At 39.2% G+C, this 17,357-nt stretch overlaps 1 protein-coding gene across 1 annotated transcript in view; it reads right to left on the minus strand.

Annotated features, from left to right (window-relative positions):
- Positions 1–17,357, minus strand: part of LOC124048022 (myosin heavy chain, fast skeletal muscle-like) — a 37,774-nt gene that overhangs the window by 12,990 nt on the left and 7,427 nt on the right. The window contains exons 10-28 of the mRNA XM_046368372.1: positions 16,847–16,950; positions 16,252–16,390; positions 13,681–13,799; positions 13,319–13,468; positions 13,058–13,228; positions 12,528–12,831; positions 8,909–8,973; positions 8,727–8,814; positions 8,492–8,609; positions 7,807–7,930; positions 7,276–7,412; positions 6,631–6,886; positions 5,147–5,389; positions 4,643–4,819; positions 4,401–4,546; positions 4,119–4,209; positions 2,032–2,421; positions 1,808–1,934; positions 1,495–1,613 (exon numbers count right to left, since the gene is read on the minus strand). Coding sequence (XP_046224328.1) covers positions 1,495–1,613; positions 1,808–1,934; positions 2,032–2,421; positions 4,119–4,209; positions 4,401–4,546; positions 4,643–4,819; positions 5,147–5,389; positions 6,631–6,886; positions 7,276–7,412; positions 7,807–7,930; positions 8,492–8,609; positions 8,727–8,814; positions 8,909–8,973; positions 12,528–12,831; positions 13,058–13,228; positions 13,319–13,468; positions 13,681–13,799; positions 16,252–16,390; positions 16,847–16,950 — 3,068 coding nt within the window. The remainder of the gene's footprint in view (positions 1–1,494; positions 1,614–1,807; positions 1,935–2,031; positions 2,422–4,118; positions 4,210–4,400; positions 4,547–4,642; positions 4,820–5,146; positions 5,390–6,630; positions 6,887–7,275; positions 7,413–7,806; positions 7,931–8,491; positions 8,610–8,726; positions 8,815–8,908; positions 8,974–12,527; positions 12,832–13,057; positions 13,229–13,318; positions 13,469–13,680; positions 13,800–16,251; positions 16,391–16,846; positions 16,951–17,357) is intronic.

Below are 17,357 nucleotides of genomic sequence, written 5' to 3' on the forward strand. Positions count from 1 at the left end.
ATTCTGTTTCTCTGAATCTTGGCTGAACAAGGAGGCACCCTGGACCCACTCCAACTCGCATACCTTCCCAACAGATCCACGGATGACGCAATCTCTATTGCACTCCGCCCTCTCCCACCTGGACAAGAGGAACACCTATGTGAGAATGCTGTTCATTGACTACAGCTAAGTATTTGGTATTTTATTAGGAACCCCATTGGCTGTTGCAAAAGCAGCAGCTACTCTTCCTGGTGTACATTTAACACCATAGTGCCCTCCAAACTCATCAATAAGCTCAGGACCCTGTGACTTTCTGACGGGTCGCCCCCAGGTGGTGCGCCTAGGCAACAACACATCTGCCACACTGACCGTCAAAACAGGGGCCCCTCGGGTGCATGCTTAGTCCGCACCTGTACTCCTTGTTCGCCCCACATCAGCAAGACAAAGGAGCTGATCGTGGATTACAGGAAACGGAGAGCCGAACAAGCCCAAATCCACATCGACACAGCTGTAGTGGAGCGAGTCGGGAGCTTCAAGGTCCTCTGTGTCCACAAGTAATTAACATGGTCTTCACACACACCAACACAGTCATGAAGAAGGCACGACAATGCCTCTTCCTCCTCAGGAAGCTGAAAAGATTTGGCATGGGCCCTCAGATCCTCAAAAAGTTCTACAGCTGCACCATCGAGAGCATCTTAACCGGCTGCATCCTGCATCATCGCTTGGCAACTTCTTGGCATCTAACCACAAGGTGCTACAGAGGGTAGTGCGTATGGAGCAGTACATCACTGGGGCCGAGCTCTCTGCCATCCAGAACTTCTGTTCTAGGCGATGTCAGAGAAAGGCCTTAAAAATTGTCAAAGACTCCAGCCACCCAAGTCATAGACTGTTCACTCTGCTTCCGCGGGGCAAACTGTACCGATGCACCCAGACTGGAAAAAACAGGACCCTGAACAGCTTCTATCCCCAAGCCATAATAATGCTAAATAGTTAACCAAATAGCTACCCAGACTATCTGCATTGACCATCCTTTTTGCACTAACTCTTTTGACTCATCCCATTCGCTGCTGCTACTTCTTATTATCTATCCTGTTGCCTAGTTACTTTACCTCTACCTTTATGTACATATCTACCTCAATTACCTCGTTCCCCTGCACATCGACTCAGTACTGGTACCCCATGTATATAGCTAAGTTATCATTACTCAGTACTGGTACCCCGTGTATACAGCCAGGTTATCATTACTCAATACTGGTAACCTGTGTATATAGCCAAGTTATCATTAGTCATTGTGTATTTATTCCTCCTGTTATTATTTTTCTATTATTTCTCTATGTTTCTCTCTGCATTGTTGGGAAGGGCCCATAAGTAAGCATTTCACTGTTAATCCACACCTGTTGTTTACCAAGCACGTGACAATTTGATTTGAAGTCTCTGAGAGTGGCGTAGTCACCGTCTACATGTAGATATTTCTCTACACTCTGTGGTTGGTGGAGTCCAGATTGGGTCCCTTACCTTGACCTCCTCCTCAATCTGCCTCTTCAGCTCCTCCACCTGCTGGGTGAAGGCCTGTTTGCCTCTGGTCATCTGAGACACCAGGGCTTCCTTCTCTTCCAGCTGGCGGCCAAACTCACCTGCAGAGATAGAGGGACATCTTGTTAATGGGGTCTCTGTTCTCTATGATTGAAAATGTGTTGTAGGGCAATGTTAGATGGTGAATAGTAATTTCTACAAATATTTGAATGTGGACTGGACTTCAAGCCCTCAACACATTTTATTGTGTACCACTTAAGCAAAGCATTGGTTTGTTGTTCATTGTTGATGGTACCATTTTCTGTCAGAAGTCTGGCCCTCTGTCCACTGATGTCAGTGACCTGGCGAAGATTCTCATCATTCTTCGTCTTGATCTCACTTAGCTGGTCCTCTAGAGTACGGCACATCTTCTCCAGATTGCCCTGTTAGTGAAACATGTACCATTATTACTTCAGTTCACATAAATGGAAATGTAGTTGACCCTCCTCAACACCGCTTGACCAAAACATCACTAATCACCTTAGCCTTGGCAATGGAGTCCATGTTGCTGGAGAGGTCATCAATCTCCATCTTGTACTCACTCTTCTCCTTCTCCAGCTTCTGTTTGACACGCTGCAGGTTGTCAATCTGCTCCCCGAGCTCAGCCACACTGTCGGCCTGCTTCTTGCGCAGAGCGGCGGCTGTGGCTTCATGCTGCAGGGTGGACTCTTCAAGATCACGACGCAGCTTCTGGAACTCAGCCTCACGCTTCTTGTTCATCTCAATCTGAGCAGCAGTGGCACCTCCGGCCTCCTCCAGCCTCTCGCTGATCTCCTCAAGTTCCCTGGAGAGATCAGCCCTCTGCTTCTCAACTTTGGCCCTGGCAGCACGCTCAGCCTCAATTTCTTCTTCCAGCTCCTCAATACGGGCCTAAAGTAGGGGGCAGGAGCAGCGGGGAATGAACAATAAAGTTGAAACATTGGAACCTCACAAAATAATAAAAGGATGTATATTTCATTCTGAAATCTTGCTCTGATTTATCATCCCAAGGGTCCCATAGATAACATGAAGAGTCGTTTTGTTAGATAAAATACTTTTTCATATCCTAAAAAGGTCAAATCAAAGGTCCATATAGCATGCACGATCGATTTAGAATTTCCACTCGTTCAATTTACAAAGAAAGGATTCTGTGAAAATCTAACCCTAAACGTTGTTTCAACCAGTCAAATTACATTTGTATTTATTCCATCAGAGATTCTAGAACATAACAAAACTTCACTATATCATTAGAGATGTAGTACATCCTGTAGGACACCAAATTTGGTCAGAGAGCGAAGCTTTCATGGCATGCCAATGACACGGGTGGCCTTCACTTGATTGACTGTAACTTTGTCAAATAAGCACCAATCGGGGGCAAACAAAACTAGCTAGATAACCAATGAGCTGGGCTTTACGGGAGTATCTGTCACACAATTTTTCTGCTAACATTGTGCGACAACAAGCCTTTTCCTTTTGGACAAAAATTGCAAGAACATGGAGAGTTATGAAGTTATGAAAACTGGTTGTTTCACAAATGTGGAATTTACAATATGGCTACTAATACTGTAAAAGCTCAATCAAAGTCAAAGTATACAGATTTGATGATATTCTTGCAGAGAAATGTAATGTAAATGTGTCCTTCACAATTTGTCCAAATGTACCTGGGTGACGTCACACTAAATGTCTTGTGGCTTACCCATACTTCAAGTTATCAGTCTGAAACTTTAACATGCACTGCTGCCCTCTTGTAGACACTATCGGAATTACAACCAGAGTGATGGCTAGACTTGGGATCTTTCTGTTGCATTACAAAGATGGTGGTGGAAAAAAAACTTTACATTTTCTTCTACCAGATCTATTGTGTTATTCTCCTACATTTAATTCACTTTTCCACAAACTTTAAAGTGTTTCCTTTCAAATGGTACCAAGAATATTCATATGTTGAAACAAAGCCAGTTACACTAATATATTCAATAGACAGTGTCCCATGTAGGAACCAAACCCAAATCAGTAAAATCCACCCATAAATTTAGATAGAGGTCTCTAGATGGATATAAACCATTTTAGCATGGACATTGCCATTGAGAGCTTCCACCATTTTAAAGTAGTTAACTGGGACAATGATTAGAGCATTGTCTTCTTCAAATTGTGTTGCCTATGGTTAGAAAATGGCTTTAAGCAATAACACTGCCATCTAGTCATGGCAATAAATAAATGACAAGATTTTGATATGGCTCAGGACTCCAGCTCTGCAGGTGGTGGTAAATCACCAATATTAGGTTTACACTTGTTTCAAGCACAAAAGAAGAAAACAATTGACTGTATTAAAATGGAGCTGTCCATGCTATCACATAGGCCATAATGTCACCGATAAAGTATTTGTCCTCTATCTAACTCTATGAAAGCCCCATCTTAACAACATCAGCAACATCAGAAACATCAGCAAGAAACAACATGTTCCAACCTACTGAGCCATCAGAAGCCACCAGTAAAAATGTGTGCTACCAGAAGAAATATGTCACAGTTTTTGTCAGGAAATTATTCAGGTGTTTGCTTTCCTGTACAGGAGCTTAGATCCTGTACTGTACCTGGAGTTCCTTGATCTTCTTCTGCAGCTGAGCTCCCAGAGACTGCTCATCCTCAACCTTGCTGAGGAGCTGGGTGGCCTCAAAGTCCTTCCTAAGAAACACAAACACAATGATTGCACAGTTGGTTTTGGTTCGATAGTTTAAAGACAGAGAATTATACCATTCACATAGTTTATAAAAATCACATGCAAATGCTAATTCATAATTACAATAATTAGTCAAGAACAACCATTGTGTTGATCAACATAGTAGGTAATATTGTAGCCATTTGATTGTGTTTACTTCTTGATTTTCTCATCAGACTGCTGCTTGTCATTCTCCAGGTCCATTATGGATTCCTGGGCCAGTTTCAGATCTCCCTCCAGCTTTCTCTTGGATCTCTCAAGGTCCATACGGAGCTTTTTCTCTTGTTCCAGAGAACCCTCAAGCTACAACATAAAAATACACATATTGTTGAACTCTAAACAACTGAAGCTAATGTCATCTTGCATACTATCATGGCCAAAATGACAAACTCCACTCACGTCGTCCACTTGCTGTTCCAGCTTGGTCTTGGCCTTGGTCAGAGTGTTGACTTTGTCCTCCTCTGCCTGCAGGTCGTCCAGTGTCTGCTGGTGGGCCTCTTGGAGGGCTTTCTTCTCCTTGGTCAGCTTGGCAACACTCTCATCCATAGACGACATCTCCTCTGTCAGATTTTTAACCTGAAAATGGTCACAACAAAATTTGTCTTTGGTCACTACAAAGATTTAGTTTGAAATGTATTGCATTAATTTCATTCAGATTTTAAATGTATCAACAAGTAATGTATTATTGATTTAACACTAGATTTTTTACAATTTTACACCATTTTTACACCATAAACAAAGGGGGAGCTGAACATTCAATGAATGTGAGGAGTACCCCGCAACTAAAATTCCACAATTTTTCCTGCACCCAGAATACGGCTTGAATTCCATTTCAGCTATGTTTTGAGTTGATTATCGTTTGGATTATTGTTTGGTTAGACTGTCTATGGTAAAGCATGAGACCTTGTTTTCAGTGGCGTGCTTCTCCTTCTCCACTTTGGCCAGGGTGAGTTCCAGGTCATCAATGTCCTTCTTCAGCTCAGAGCACTCGTCCTCCAGCTTCCTCTTCTTGGCAGTCAACTCAGAATTCATCTCTTCTTCATCCTCCAGCCTCTCAGTTGTCTCTTTGAGTTTGGCCTCCAGCTGGATCTTGCTCTTGATGAGCCCCTCACACCTTTCCTCAGCATCGTTCAGATTTTCTGATTCCTGTTTTCAGAACAGGATAAAAAATGTGCGTCCTCACTTTCTGTATGAAAATATAGACTAACATTTGTCAAAGAGGTCAAAACAAATCAACATAACTTCAATATATACCATAATAATAATAATAACAATACCAGTAGAAATTTTGGACACACCTACTCATTCCAGGGTTTTTCTTTATTTTGACTATTTTCTACATTGTAGAATAATAGTGAAGACATCAAAACTATGAAATCACACATATGGAATCATGTAGTAACAAAAGTAGTGTAGATGTGCATGCCTGATTAATCAATATTTATAAGGAGTCATATGTCAGAGTTCAGAGTGTGGAACTAAACAAGCATTTCCGCACTAGGATAAGAATTACATCGAAGTCGTGGCGGAAACTTCCTCTGGGGGGGTCCTTTATTTTGGCAGTTACCACTACTTCACAGTGTATGCGTGTGTTCATCGAATCAAATGTTATTTGTCATAAACGCTGAATGCATCAGGTGTAGACTTTACAGTGAAACTTACGAGCCCTTTCCCAACAATGCACAGTTTAAAAAAATTGCTAAGAAAAATAGGAAATAGTAACACTATAAATAACAATAACAAGGCTATATACAGGGAGTACCAGTAACGAGTCAATGTGCAGGGGTACCAGGTAGTTGAGGTAATAACAAGGCTATATACAGGGAGTACCAGTAACGAGTCAATGTGCAGGGGTACCAGGTAGTTGAGGTAATAACAAGGCTATATACAGGGAGTACCAGTAACGAGTCAATGTGCAGGGGTACCAGGTAGTTGAGGTAATACATCATGCAACGTATATGTAGGTAAGGGTAAAAGTGACAAGGCAAACAGGAAAGATAATAAACAGGGTAGAAGCAGTGTATGTGGAGAGTATGAAAATGTGTGTGTGAATGTGTGTGTGCCTGTCTGTCTGTCTGTCTGTCTGTCTGTCTGTCTGTCTGTCTGTCTGTCTGTCTGTCTGTCTGTCTGTCTGTCTGTCTGTCTGTCTGTCTGTCTGTCTGTCTGTCTGTCTGTCTGTCTGTCTGTCTGTCTGTCTGTCTGTCTGTCTGTCTGTCTGTCTGTCTGTCTGTCTGTCTGTCTGTCTGTCTGTCTGTCTGTCTGTCTGTCTGCATGTATGTATGTATGTGTGTTTATGTATTCATGTGTGTGTGTGTATTCATGTGGGTAATCATGTGTGTGTATTCATGTGTGTAAATGTATCCTTATGAGGGTAGTGGCTCACTCACAGATGCGTTTTGGAGTGCCAGGTCATTCTTCTCCTGCAGCAGGGTCACCATCTTCTCCTCCAACTCTTTCTTCTTCGCCAGAGCCTTGGCCAAGTCTGCTGTCATCTTCTCATAGTTCTCCTTCATGTTGGCCATCTCCTTCTCAGTCTCAGCGCTCTTCAGCAGGGGCTTGATCTTGAAGTACACCTTCATCCATGGCCAGGTTTTCACATTCATGAATGAACGGATGTTGTACTGGATGGAGTAGACGGCATCTCTGGTCAACAGAAAGGATAGAGTCGTATGGTGACTGACAAGCTACATTCTGAGAGAGGAAGAACTACCAAATAGAGCCCCCCCCCACCCCCCGCCACATTATGTATACAGCTGAGGAAGGAGGCAAGGGGAAGGTAACCCCTCTTTAATTCATTGACAGCGCTCTAAGCTCATGAGGCATTTTATATTCTTCCAGAATCAATAGGTAAATACAACACATTAAATTTACAATTGAACAGCTTTCCAAATCCTAAATTGCAGCTTTAAAAGAACATTATAAGGCGTACTTTCTCATTCTGAACAACTCGCAGCATATACAGTATGGAATCATACTTCCTTACATACAGGTGGTTCATCGGAAGCTTTGCCAAGATGTCTACTATTCCTCACCTCCTCTCCATCATCTTGGTGAACTCTCTCCTCATGAGGAATCCACGGCTGAGAGCCTGGACCATGCCGACCAGAGAGGCCAGCTTCTCATCTCTCATCTCCTCCAGGACCCCCAGCAGACCGGCTTTGAAGAACACCTGGGCCACAGGTAAACATGGTCAATGGAACCACAGTCAGATGGTAACAGATCGAAAGGGTTGTATCAACAGAGGGGAAATCACCACGGACCATGGGATAGTGTGTTCAGAAGTTGAAAGGTTTTGTACAGTTGTAGATGAATAATTTAAAGTGATACAGATAACCATACCACTGTAACACAATGCACAGGATAATAAATGGAGTTTCTCTTCTTTACCTGGGATGTATGACTGAAAATAACAGTAGAATGTTTCTCCACCTTTTTTATATTAGCTTAATGAAGAAGAAAGTATAACAGGGTGGTTGATCAACTGGAGAGATTTTGAATGGTAAGGGTTTAAAATGTCATTTAAGTTGTGTTTTGTCAGCTTTTTTGGGGGTTATTTGACTGACCTTGGTGTGTCCAAACTTGTAGTCCTCGTGATTCACATCAATGGACCCCAGCAGCTTCTCAGAAGCCTTCTTGTTGTCCATGAACTGGCCTTCAGGGATGACACTGGCATTCAGTACTTTATACCTGAATGAGGAGACATGCTTAACATATGTCAAGTTGCAATAGGTTGGTTATATTACATAAAAGGTAACATATTCTGACCCTTAGAGTTGATCTTTTCCGTTGTTTTGTGTGTGCATGTGGGGGGACCAGTACGAAAAAGTATACATTTTTCACCAGGTAAGTTGACTGAGAACACATTCTCATCAACAACCTGGAGAACAGATGGAGCCAATTGGAATCAGACATTTAGTCAGGAGACCAGTTAATAACACCCTTACATTATACTCCATGGGATTTTTAATGAGCTCAAAGAGTCAGGACATCTGTTTAACTGCCCTGGGACATTGGGATCACCTTAACTCAGAGGAAAGAGTGCCACCTACTGGCCCTCCAAAAGCACTTCCAGCAGCATCTGATCTCCCATCCAGGGACCAACCAGGACCAACCCTGCTTAGCTTCAGAGACAAGCCAGCAGTGATATGCAGGGTGGTATGCTGCTGGATAACACCATCTGCTAAATGACTCAAATGTACATGTAATGTGTATGTATGTATGTGTGCATTTGTGTTTGTGTGCGTGAACCTCTGCTTGAAGTCTGCATAGATGATTCTGCTGGGGAATCCCTTTCTGCAGATCCTGATACCCTCCAGAACACCGTTACACCTGAGCTGGTGGATAACCAGGAAGTTCTCCATCAGACCTGGAAACACAAACCAAGTCTCTTCTAATACTCATAAACAGGTTAAAGATTGGGCTCGTTGATATTACTGATACTTTACTGATTACATAAAAATATATCACTCAATATTTCTTGTACCTGGAGTCTTTGACTCATTGGGGATCAGGCAGCGCACAAAGTGAGGATGAGTGCTCCTCAAGTTGGTCATCAGTTTGCCCAAGTTCTCCTGTAAGAGGATTACAAACCAATTTTTAAATCAATAATTTGGGATAATCAATGCACCTTTTGAAGGACTGAATAAACACATTTCAAAAGCTCACCCTGAACTGCGAGGACACAGTCTGCATGGAACCACCCTTCTTCTTGCCTCCTTTCTTGCTTGTATCTGTTAAAAAGAGATTCATATAAACAAGACAATCTCGGGTTAACTTCACATGTATCTTAATGCAAATCTTGTTTGAGTAAATTAACCCAGGGAAATGTGATACATTCAAAGACTTTCAATAAAAAATGGAGGTCGGAGGTCGAACTACCCACTGGGCACAAACAGTTTCAATCAATGTTGTTTCAAAGTAATTTGTCAATGTACTGTGACTTGGAATCTACGTGGAAAATACACTGGATTTGAAAAAAGTAATCAACAGTTGTTTTGAAGGTGAAATTTCAACCACAGCATTATGTCATCATTATAACCAATTTCAACATAGAAAAACATTGTATAAAATATGTTGAATTAATACCTTTGAAACAACGTGATATCCTCTATCAGAAAAAAACAGTAGGCTGGGCAGCATGTCCTACTGGAGAGTTAGTTGATCTATCTACAGCTAACCTTTGGTCCCTGATCCAGGGTTTGAACCAAGCCCTGCCCCAGGTTCAACTAAAAATAGACAATAAATAAAGGCCAAGGGTTTCAAGCTTTGGTGGAATTCACATTTTATCTTCAAGTTAATTATTAAGATGTTGGATTCACGTCTCCATCTCAACCAAACATTGAAGTTAAATATTGTGACTAAACCAAATCAAACTTTATTTACAGAGTTACACATGGAATAAACAAACTGGAATTATAGCCAGACTAAGTCAGTGGCACAAAACATAAATCTCCTTCAAATGTTGATATTTGGTTGCGTTGACAACCAAACACAATTCAATATGCAGTTTGTCTACAGAACAAGTTCTCACTTACATATGTGACCTGGCTAAGATTCAATACAGTAAATAGCCTATTAACTTGTTGAAAAGTTAAACTAATGATATGTTTGATTCACATCTCCAACTAAACCAAAAACAAAAGTTAAAGAATATGATTAAGCCAGTGGTTCAGATGAAACTATCTGCATAAGATATTCTTTACATGTTGATATTTGGTTGAGTTGTCAAACAAACAATTCAACAAGACTTTTGCAATACAGTAAATTGCCTAAAGTGAAGTCTTACAAACTAATGTAAGAGTATTTATTCAACCTTACAATGAGGAACACATCCATGGCCACACGTTCTGGTTAGCCTATTGTAATATAATCATGTTCTGGTTAGCCTATTGTAATATAATCATGTTCTGGTTAGCCTATTGTAATGTAATCATGTTCTGGTTAGCCTATTGTAATGTAATCATGTTCTGGTTAGCCTATTGTAATGTAATCATGTTCTGGTTAGCCTATTGTAATGTAATCATGTTCTGGTTAGCCTATTGTAATATAATCATGTTCTGGTTAGCCTATTGTAATGTAATCATGTTCTGGTTAGCCTATTGTAATGTAATCATGTTCTGGTTAGCCTATTGTAATGTAATCATGTTCTGGTTAGCCTATTGTAATGTAATCATGTTCTGGTTAGCCTATTGTAATGTAATCATGTTCTGGTTAGCCTATTGTAATGTAATCATGTTCTGGTTAGCCTATTGTAATGTAATCATGTTCTGGTTAGCCTATTGTAATGTAATCATGTTCTGGTTAGCCTATTGTAATGTAATCATGTTCTGGTTAGCCTATTGTAATATAATCATGTTCTGGTTAGCCTATTGTAATATAATCATGTTCTGGTTAGCCTATTGTAATATAATCATGTTCTGGTTAGCCTATTGTAATGTAATCATGTTCTGGTTAGCCTATTGTAATGTAATCATGTTCTGGTTAGCCTATTGTAATGTAATCATGTTCTGGTTAGCCTATTGTAATATAATCATGTTCTGGTTAGCCTATTGTAATGTAATCATGTTCTGGTTAGCCTATTGTAATATAATCATGTTCTGGTTAGCCTATTGTAATATAATCATGTTCTGGTTAGCCTATTGTAATGTAATCATGTTCTGGTTAGCCTATTGTAATGTAATCATGTTCTGGTTAGCCTATTGTAATGTAATCATGTTCTGGTTAGCCTATTGTAATGTAATCATGTTCTGGTTAGCCTATTGTAATATAATCATGTTCTGGTTAGCCTATTGTAATGTAATCATGTTCTGGTTAGCCTATTGTAATGTAATCATGTTCTGGTTAGCCTATTGTAATGTAATCATGTTCTGGTTAGCCTATTGTAATGTAATCATGTTCTGGTTAGCCTATTGTAATGTAATCATGTTCTGGTTAGCCTATTGTAATGTAATCATGTTCTGGTTAGCCTATTGTAATGTAATCATGTTCTGGTTAGCCTATTGTAATGTAATCATGTTCTGGTTAGCCTATTGTAATGTAATCATGTTCTGGTTAGCCTATTGTAATATAATCATGTTCTGGTTAGCCTATTGTAATATAATCATGTTCTGGTTAGCCTATTGTAATATAATCATGTTCTGGTTAGCCTATTGTAATGTAATCATGTTCTGGTTAGCCTATTGTAATGTAATCATGTTCTGGTTAGCCTATTGTAATGTAATCATGTTCTGGTTAGCCTATTGTAATGTAATCATGTTCTGGTTAGCCTATTGTAATATAATCATGTTCTGGTTAGCCTATTGTAATATAATCATGTTCTGGTTAGCCTATTGTAATGTAATCATGTTCTGGTTAGCCTATTGTAATATAATCATGTTCTGGTTAGCCTATTGTAATATAATCATGTTCTGGTTAGCCTATTGTAATATAATCATGTTCTGGTTAGCCTATTGTAATATAATCATGTTCTGGTTAGCCTATTGTAATATAATCATGTTCTGGTTAGCCTATTGTAATATAATCATGTTCTGGTTAGCCTATTGTAATATAATCATGTTCTGGTTAGCCTATTGTAATGTAATCATGTTCTGGTTAGCCTATTGTAATGTAATCATGTTCTGGTTAGCCTATTGTAATATAATCATGTTCTGGTTAGCCTATTGTAATGTAATCATGTTCTGGTTAGCCTATTGTAATGTAATCATGTTCTGGTTAGCCTATTGTAACTATCAATGTCTTCTTATGTAATCATAGAAAGCTCACATGTTCTGGTTAGCCTATTGTAATGTAATCATAGAAAGCTCACGTGTTCAAAATAGCAAAGGTCAGAGGTCTGTGAAGATCTTCACGTTTGCTTTAATGAGCAGAATTGATCATTGCAATGTACTTTTAATGTAATCTCAACTGCAGTCCAGATCATTTGGTTCTGCTATTAGATAGTGATAACACATTAAGTTGTTTAATTAATACAAAATATCTGACATTGTATTTCCATTGGAACTTTGTTTTGAACTTTTGCTTTTAAGTGGTTGAAAGCGCAGTGAAAACACATTTAGATGAGAACCAAAAAAAATCTGACATTTGTTTTTCCATTGGAATTTGGTTGTGCTTTAATATGGTTGAAAGCATATTGATAACACATTAGGATATCAATAAAATTCTGGCTGTCTTTTTGAGTTTGTGAATAAAGGTTGGAATTTGGTTGATCAATGCGTCACGATGAAATGACGTGGTGTGCTCAGTGGGTATTGCTCAGTTAAATCTTTTGATGTGATGCTAGTCTTACCCTCAGGTGGGGCAGCAACATACAGGGTAGCCAACAGTTTCACTGAGGACTTCCCGTACAGCTGAAGAACAGAGTCGTTCAGGGGGTCCTTGTTTTTGTCCAGCCAGCCAGTAATGTTGTAGTCCACAGTGCCGGCATAGTGCACCAGGGAGAAGTGGGCCTCTGCCTTGCCTTTGGCAGGCTTGGGCTTCTCAAACGCCTGGTTTTTGCCAAGATGCTGGTCATAAAGCTTGTTCTTGAAGGTAGTGTCTGAAGACTTGGGGAACATGCACTCCTCTTCAAGGATGGAGAAGATGCCCATTGGCTTCACGAAAAGAGATGTATATTAAATTATTGAAATGTACAATTAGGACCACATTTATTCCTTTACAAAACATGCTATTTTAGGATTATATTCATTTATGGGCATATCATAGGAAACATACTGAGTTCTCAAAAGTCAGATTCCTCTTACCACTGTGATAATCTCACACAGCGCTCCCAATGAGCTATGTTATTGCGGTCCATTTTAATTCTCACAGACAGCTTACCTTCTCAATCAGCTCAATGCAGGCAGCCAAGTCCATGCCAAAGTCGATGAAGGCCCAGATGATTCCCTCTTTCTTGTACTCCTCTTGTTCCAGGACGAACATGGTGTGGTTGAAAAACTGTTGCAGTTTCTCATTGGTGAAGTTGATGCACAGCTGCTCCATGCTGTTGTACTGTTGAAGGTATTTCAGAATCATTTCATCATACAAGGCTGTAATCCCTCTCAATCACAACTAATTGTCTTGCTCTGGTCTCACACTCACATCAAAAATCTCAAACCCGGCAATGTCGAGCACACCAATATAGTACTTCCTTGGATTCTTGGTGTCCAACATCTGGTTAATACGGATGACCATCCACAAGAACATCCTCTCGTAGATGGACTTGGCCAGGGCCGAGACTGAGTTATTGACCTGCAATAATAACAGCTCAAATGAATACATGAGATGTTGACAATGTCTAGTAATAAGGTAATAAAAGCTTGGGGGAAAACACATTACTATTCGCTTCTGGGGAGTTGCAGCGATGAGACAAGATAGTAATTGAAATTGGGAGAAAAGGGGGTAATGCACTCATCCCCAAAATAATTCCTGTGCTCCTAATATGCTGTGATTTACCACCTTACCTGAGGCACAGTCTGTCCCTTGGTCACATACTCATTGCCGACCTTCACTCTGGGGTAGCAGAGAGCCTTTAACATCTCAGCTGAGTTCAGGCCCAGTAGGTAGCCGATTTTATCAGCCACTGGAGAGAGAACCAACAACAGACTCATACTTGTTTCTGATGTCATAATGACAAAATCATTTGGCGAACACTTTGTAGGTTAGGTTTTGATTTTCAACCACATCTACCATTTCAAATCATTTCTGGGGGTAGGAATTTGGTCTCCTGCCTGACTTTCATGTGGCACTGTCTGTCTTAAGTGTTTTATTTCTATGTTTGGAAATGGGACTAATCCTTTCCATATTGTATATCAATGAATGGGTCTAATGCTTTCCATATTGTATATCAATGAATGGGTCTAATGCTTTCCATATTGTATATCAATGAATGGGTCTAATGCTTTCCATATTGTATATCAATGAATGGGTCTAATGCTTTCCATATTGTATATCAATGAATGGGTCTAATGCTTTCCATATTGTATATCAATGAATGGGTCTAATGCTTTCCATATTGTATATCAATGAATGGGTCTAATGCTTTCCATATTGTATATCAATGAATGGGTCTAATGCTTTCCATATTGTATATCAATGAATGGGTCTAATGCTTTCCATATTGTATATCAATGAATGGGTCTAATGCTTTCCATATTTTATATCAATGAATGGGACTAATGCTTTCCATATTGTATATCAATGAATGGGACTAATGCTTTCCATATTGTATATCAATGAATGGAACTAATGCTTTCCATATTGTATATCAATGAATGGAACTAATGCTTTCCATATTGTATATCAATGAATGGGACTAATGCTTTCCATATTGTATATCAATGAATGGAACTAATGCTTTCCATATTGTATATCAATGAATGGGACTAATGCTTTCCATATTGTATATCAATGAATGGGACTAATGCTTTCCATATTTTATATCAATGAATGGAACTAATGCTTTCCATATTGTATATCAATGAATGGGACTAATGCTTTCCATATTGTATATCAATGAATGGAACTAATGCTTTCCATATTGTATATCAATGAATGGGACTAATGCTTTCCATATTGTATATCAATGAATGGGTCTAATGCTTTCCATATTGTATATCAATGAATGGGACTAATGCTTTCCATATTTTATATCAATGAATGGGACTAATGCTTTACATATTGTATATCAATGAATGGGTCTAATGCTTTCCATATTGTATATCAATGAATGGGTCTAATGCTTTCCATATTGTATATCAATGAATGGGTCTAATGCTTTCCATATTGTATATCAATGAATGGGACTAATGCTTTCCATATTGTATATCAATGAATGGGACTAATGCTTTCCATATTGTATATCAATGAATGGGTCTAATGCTTTCCATATTGTATATCAATGAATGGGTCTAATGCTTTCCATATTGTATATCAATGAATGGGTCTAATGCTTTCCATATTGTATATCAATGAATGGGTCTAATGCTTTCCATATTGTATATCAATGAATGGGTCTAATGCTTTCCATATTGTATATCAATGAATGGGACTAATGCTTTCCATATTGTATATCAATGAATGGGACTAATGCTTTCCATATTGTATATCAATGAATGGAACTAATGCTTTCCATATTGTATATCAATGAATGGAACTAATGCTTTCCATATTGTATATCAATGAATGGGACTAATGCTTTACATATTGTATATCAATGAATGGGACTAATGCTTTACATATTGTATATCAATGAATGGAACTAATGCTTTCCATATTGTATATCAATGAATGGGACTAATGCTTTACATATTGTATATCAATGAATGGAACTAATGCTTTCCATATTGTATATCAATGAATGGGTCTAATGCTTTCCATATTGTATATAAATGAATGGGACTAATGCTTTCCATATTGTATATCAATGAATGGGACTAATGCTTTACATATTGTATATCAATGAATGGGACTAATGCTTTACATATTGTATATCAATGAATGGGACTAATGCTTTCCATATTGTATATCAATGAATGGGACTAATGCTTTCCATATTGTATATCAATGAATGGGACTAATGCTTTACATATTGTATATCAATGAATGGGACTAATGCTTTCCATATTGTATATCAATGAATGGGACTAATGCTTTCCATATTGTATATCAATGAATGGGACTAATGCTTTCCATATTGTATATCAATGAATGGGACTAATGCTTTCCATATTGTATATCAATGAATGGAACTAATGCTTTCCATATTGTATATCAATGAATGGAACTAATGCTTTCCATATTGTATATCAATGAATGGGACTAATGCTTTCCATATTGTATATCAATGAATGGGACTAATGCTTTACATATTGTATATCAATGAATGGGACTAATGCTTTCCATATTGTATATCAATGAATGGGACTAATGCTTTACATATTGTATATCAATGAATGGGACTAATGCTTTCCATATTGTATATCAATGAATGGGTCTAATGCTTTCCATATTGTATATCAATGAGTGGGACTCACCTTCTGTGCCATCTGGCTCGGCCTGCTCCTCGCGTTGCTTCTGCTTGAAGTGCAAGTTGCCATGGTGCAGTACAGCTCCTGTCAGCTTGTAGATGCCCATTTTCTCCTCATTAGTGAAGCCTAGGATTCCAATGGCATCCTGGCATTGGAGAGGACGTATAACAGTGATTAACTGACGGTAATTTGTTCAGTTACAGCACGATACAGTGCTCAGTCCAGAACAAATTGTGTGAATGGAATTAATAATAATAATAATAATATATGCCATTTTGCAGACGCTTTTATCCAAAGCGACTTACAGTGAATTGACTGGCTTCTCTGTTCCACATGATTACTTAACACGCTAGTAGATGGGAGTTTTAACACAGTTCCACAGGGCACTTAGCGGCACTCTCTTGTGGATGTTTTAAATGCATGTGCCCCAAGGTGAAGTGTGAAGTCACATGCCTAACTAACACAAGGCATTTAGAATCAAACTAAAAACATATGACAATTCCCAGCTGCTACCAAGTTGAAATTGCTCAGTGCATTCAGTGTGTATGGTGGTTCTACCCATTCCCTATCTAGAGTTTGATTAACCCTTTGTATGACTCACATCTGTGGCATCCAGCTCTTCCTTGTCATTGATGCTGGCCACAGTAATCTGACCCTGGCTGCACATGGGGAAGTCGTAGGGGTTGGTGGTGATGAGCGACATTTCTGTGAACAGCAGAGGATGGCTTGTCAGTTAAATCTTAGAATTCTGCTGTCCTACCTTTACAGTATCTCTCCCTCCTTTACTCAATAGATGGACTCAAGAATACATGTAGTATATAATCATGTTATGACTTTCCCTCCTGGGTGAGGATCACAGGGAGCCCCCCCCCTCTCTCCCACCAGAGGGGAAGGGGGGGAGAAGTGGGGCCAGTCCTAGGACTTTAACGACCGGTTGTAAACCTCCGCTCTCTCTGCACTGCAATATGGAGAAGTCAAAAATACTTTGTGTGTAGATAGAGACTCCACCCAAAACTTTAACATCAAAAGGTTGGACATTGAAACAATATTTCTAACGTAAATAATGAGGGAAGTGGTCGTGAGGGACTTAAAGAACAATCATACTATGAAAT

The sequence above is a fragment of the Oncorhynchus gorbuscha genome, linkage group LG11 (assembly GCF_021184085.1).
Source record: "Oncorhynchus gorbuscha isolate QuinsamMale2020 ecotype Even-year linkage group LG11, OgorEven_v1.0, whole genome shotgun sequence".
Classification (NCBI taxonomy): domain Eukaryota; kingdom Metazoa; phylum Chordata; class Actinopteri; order Salmoniformes; family Salmonidae; genus Oncorhynchus; species Oncorhynchus gorbuscha.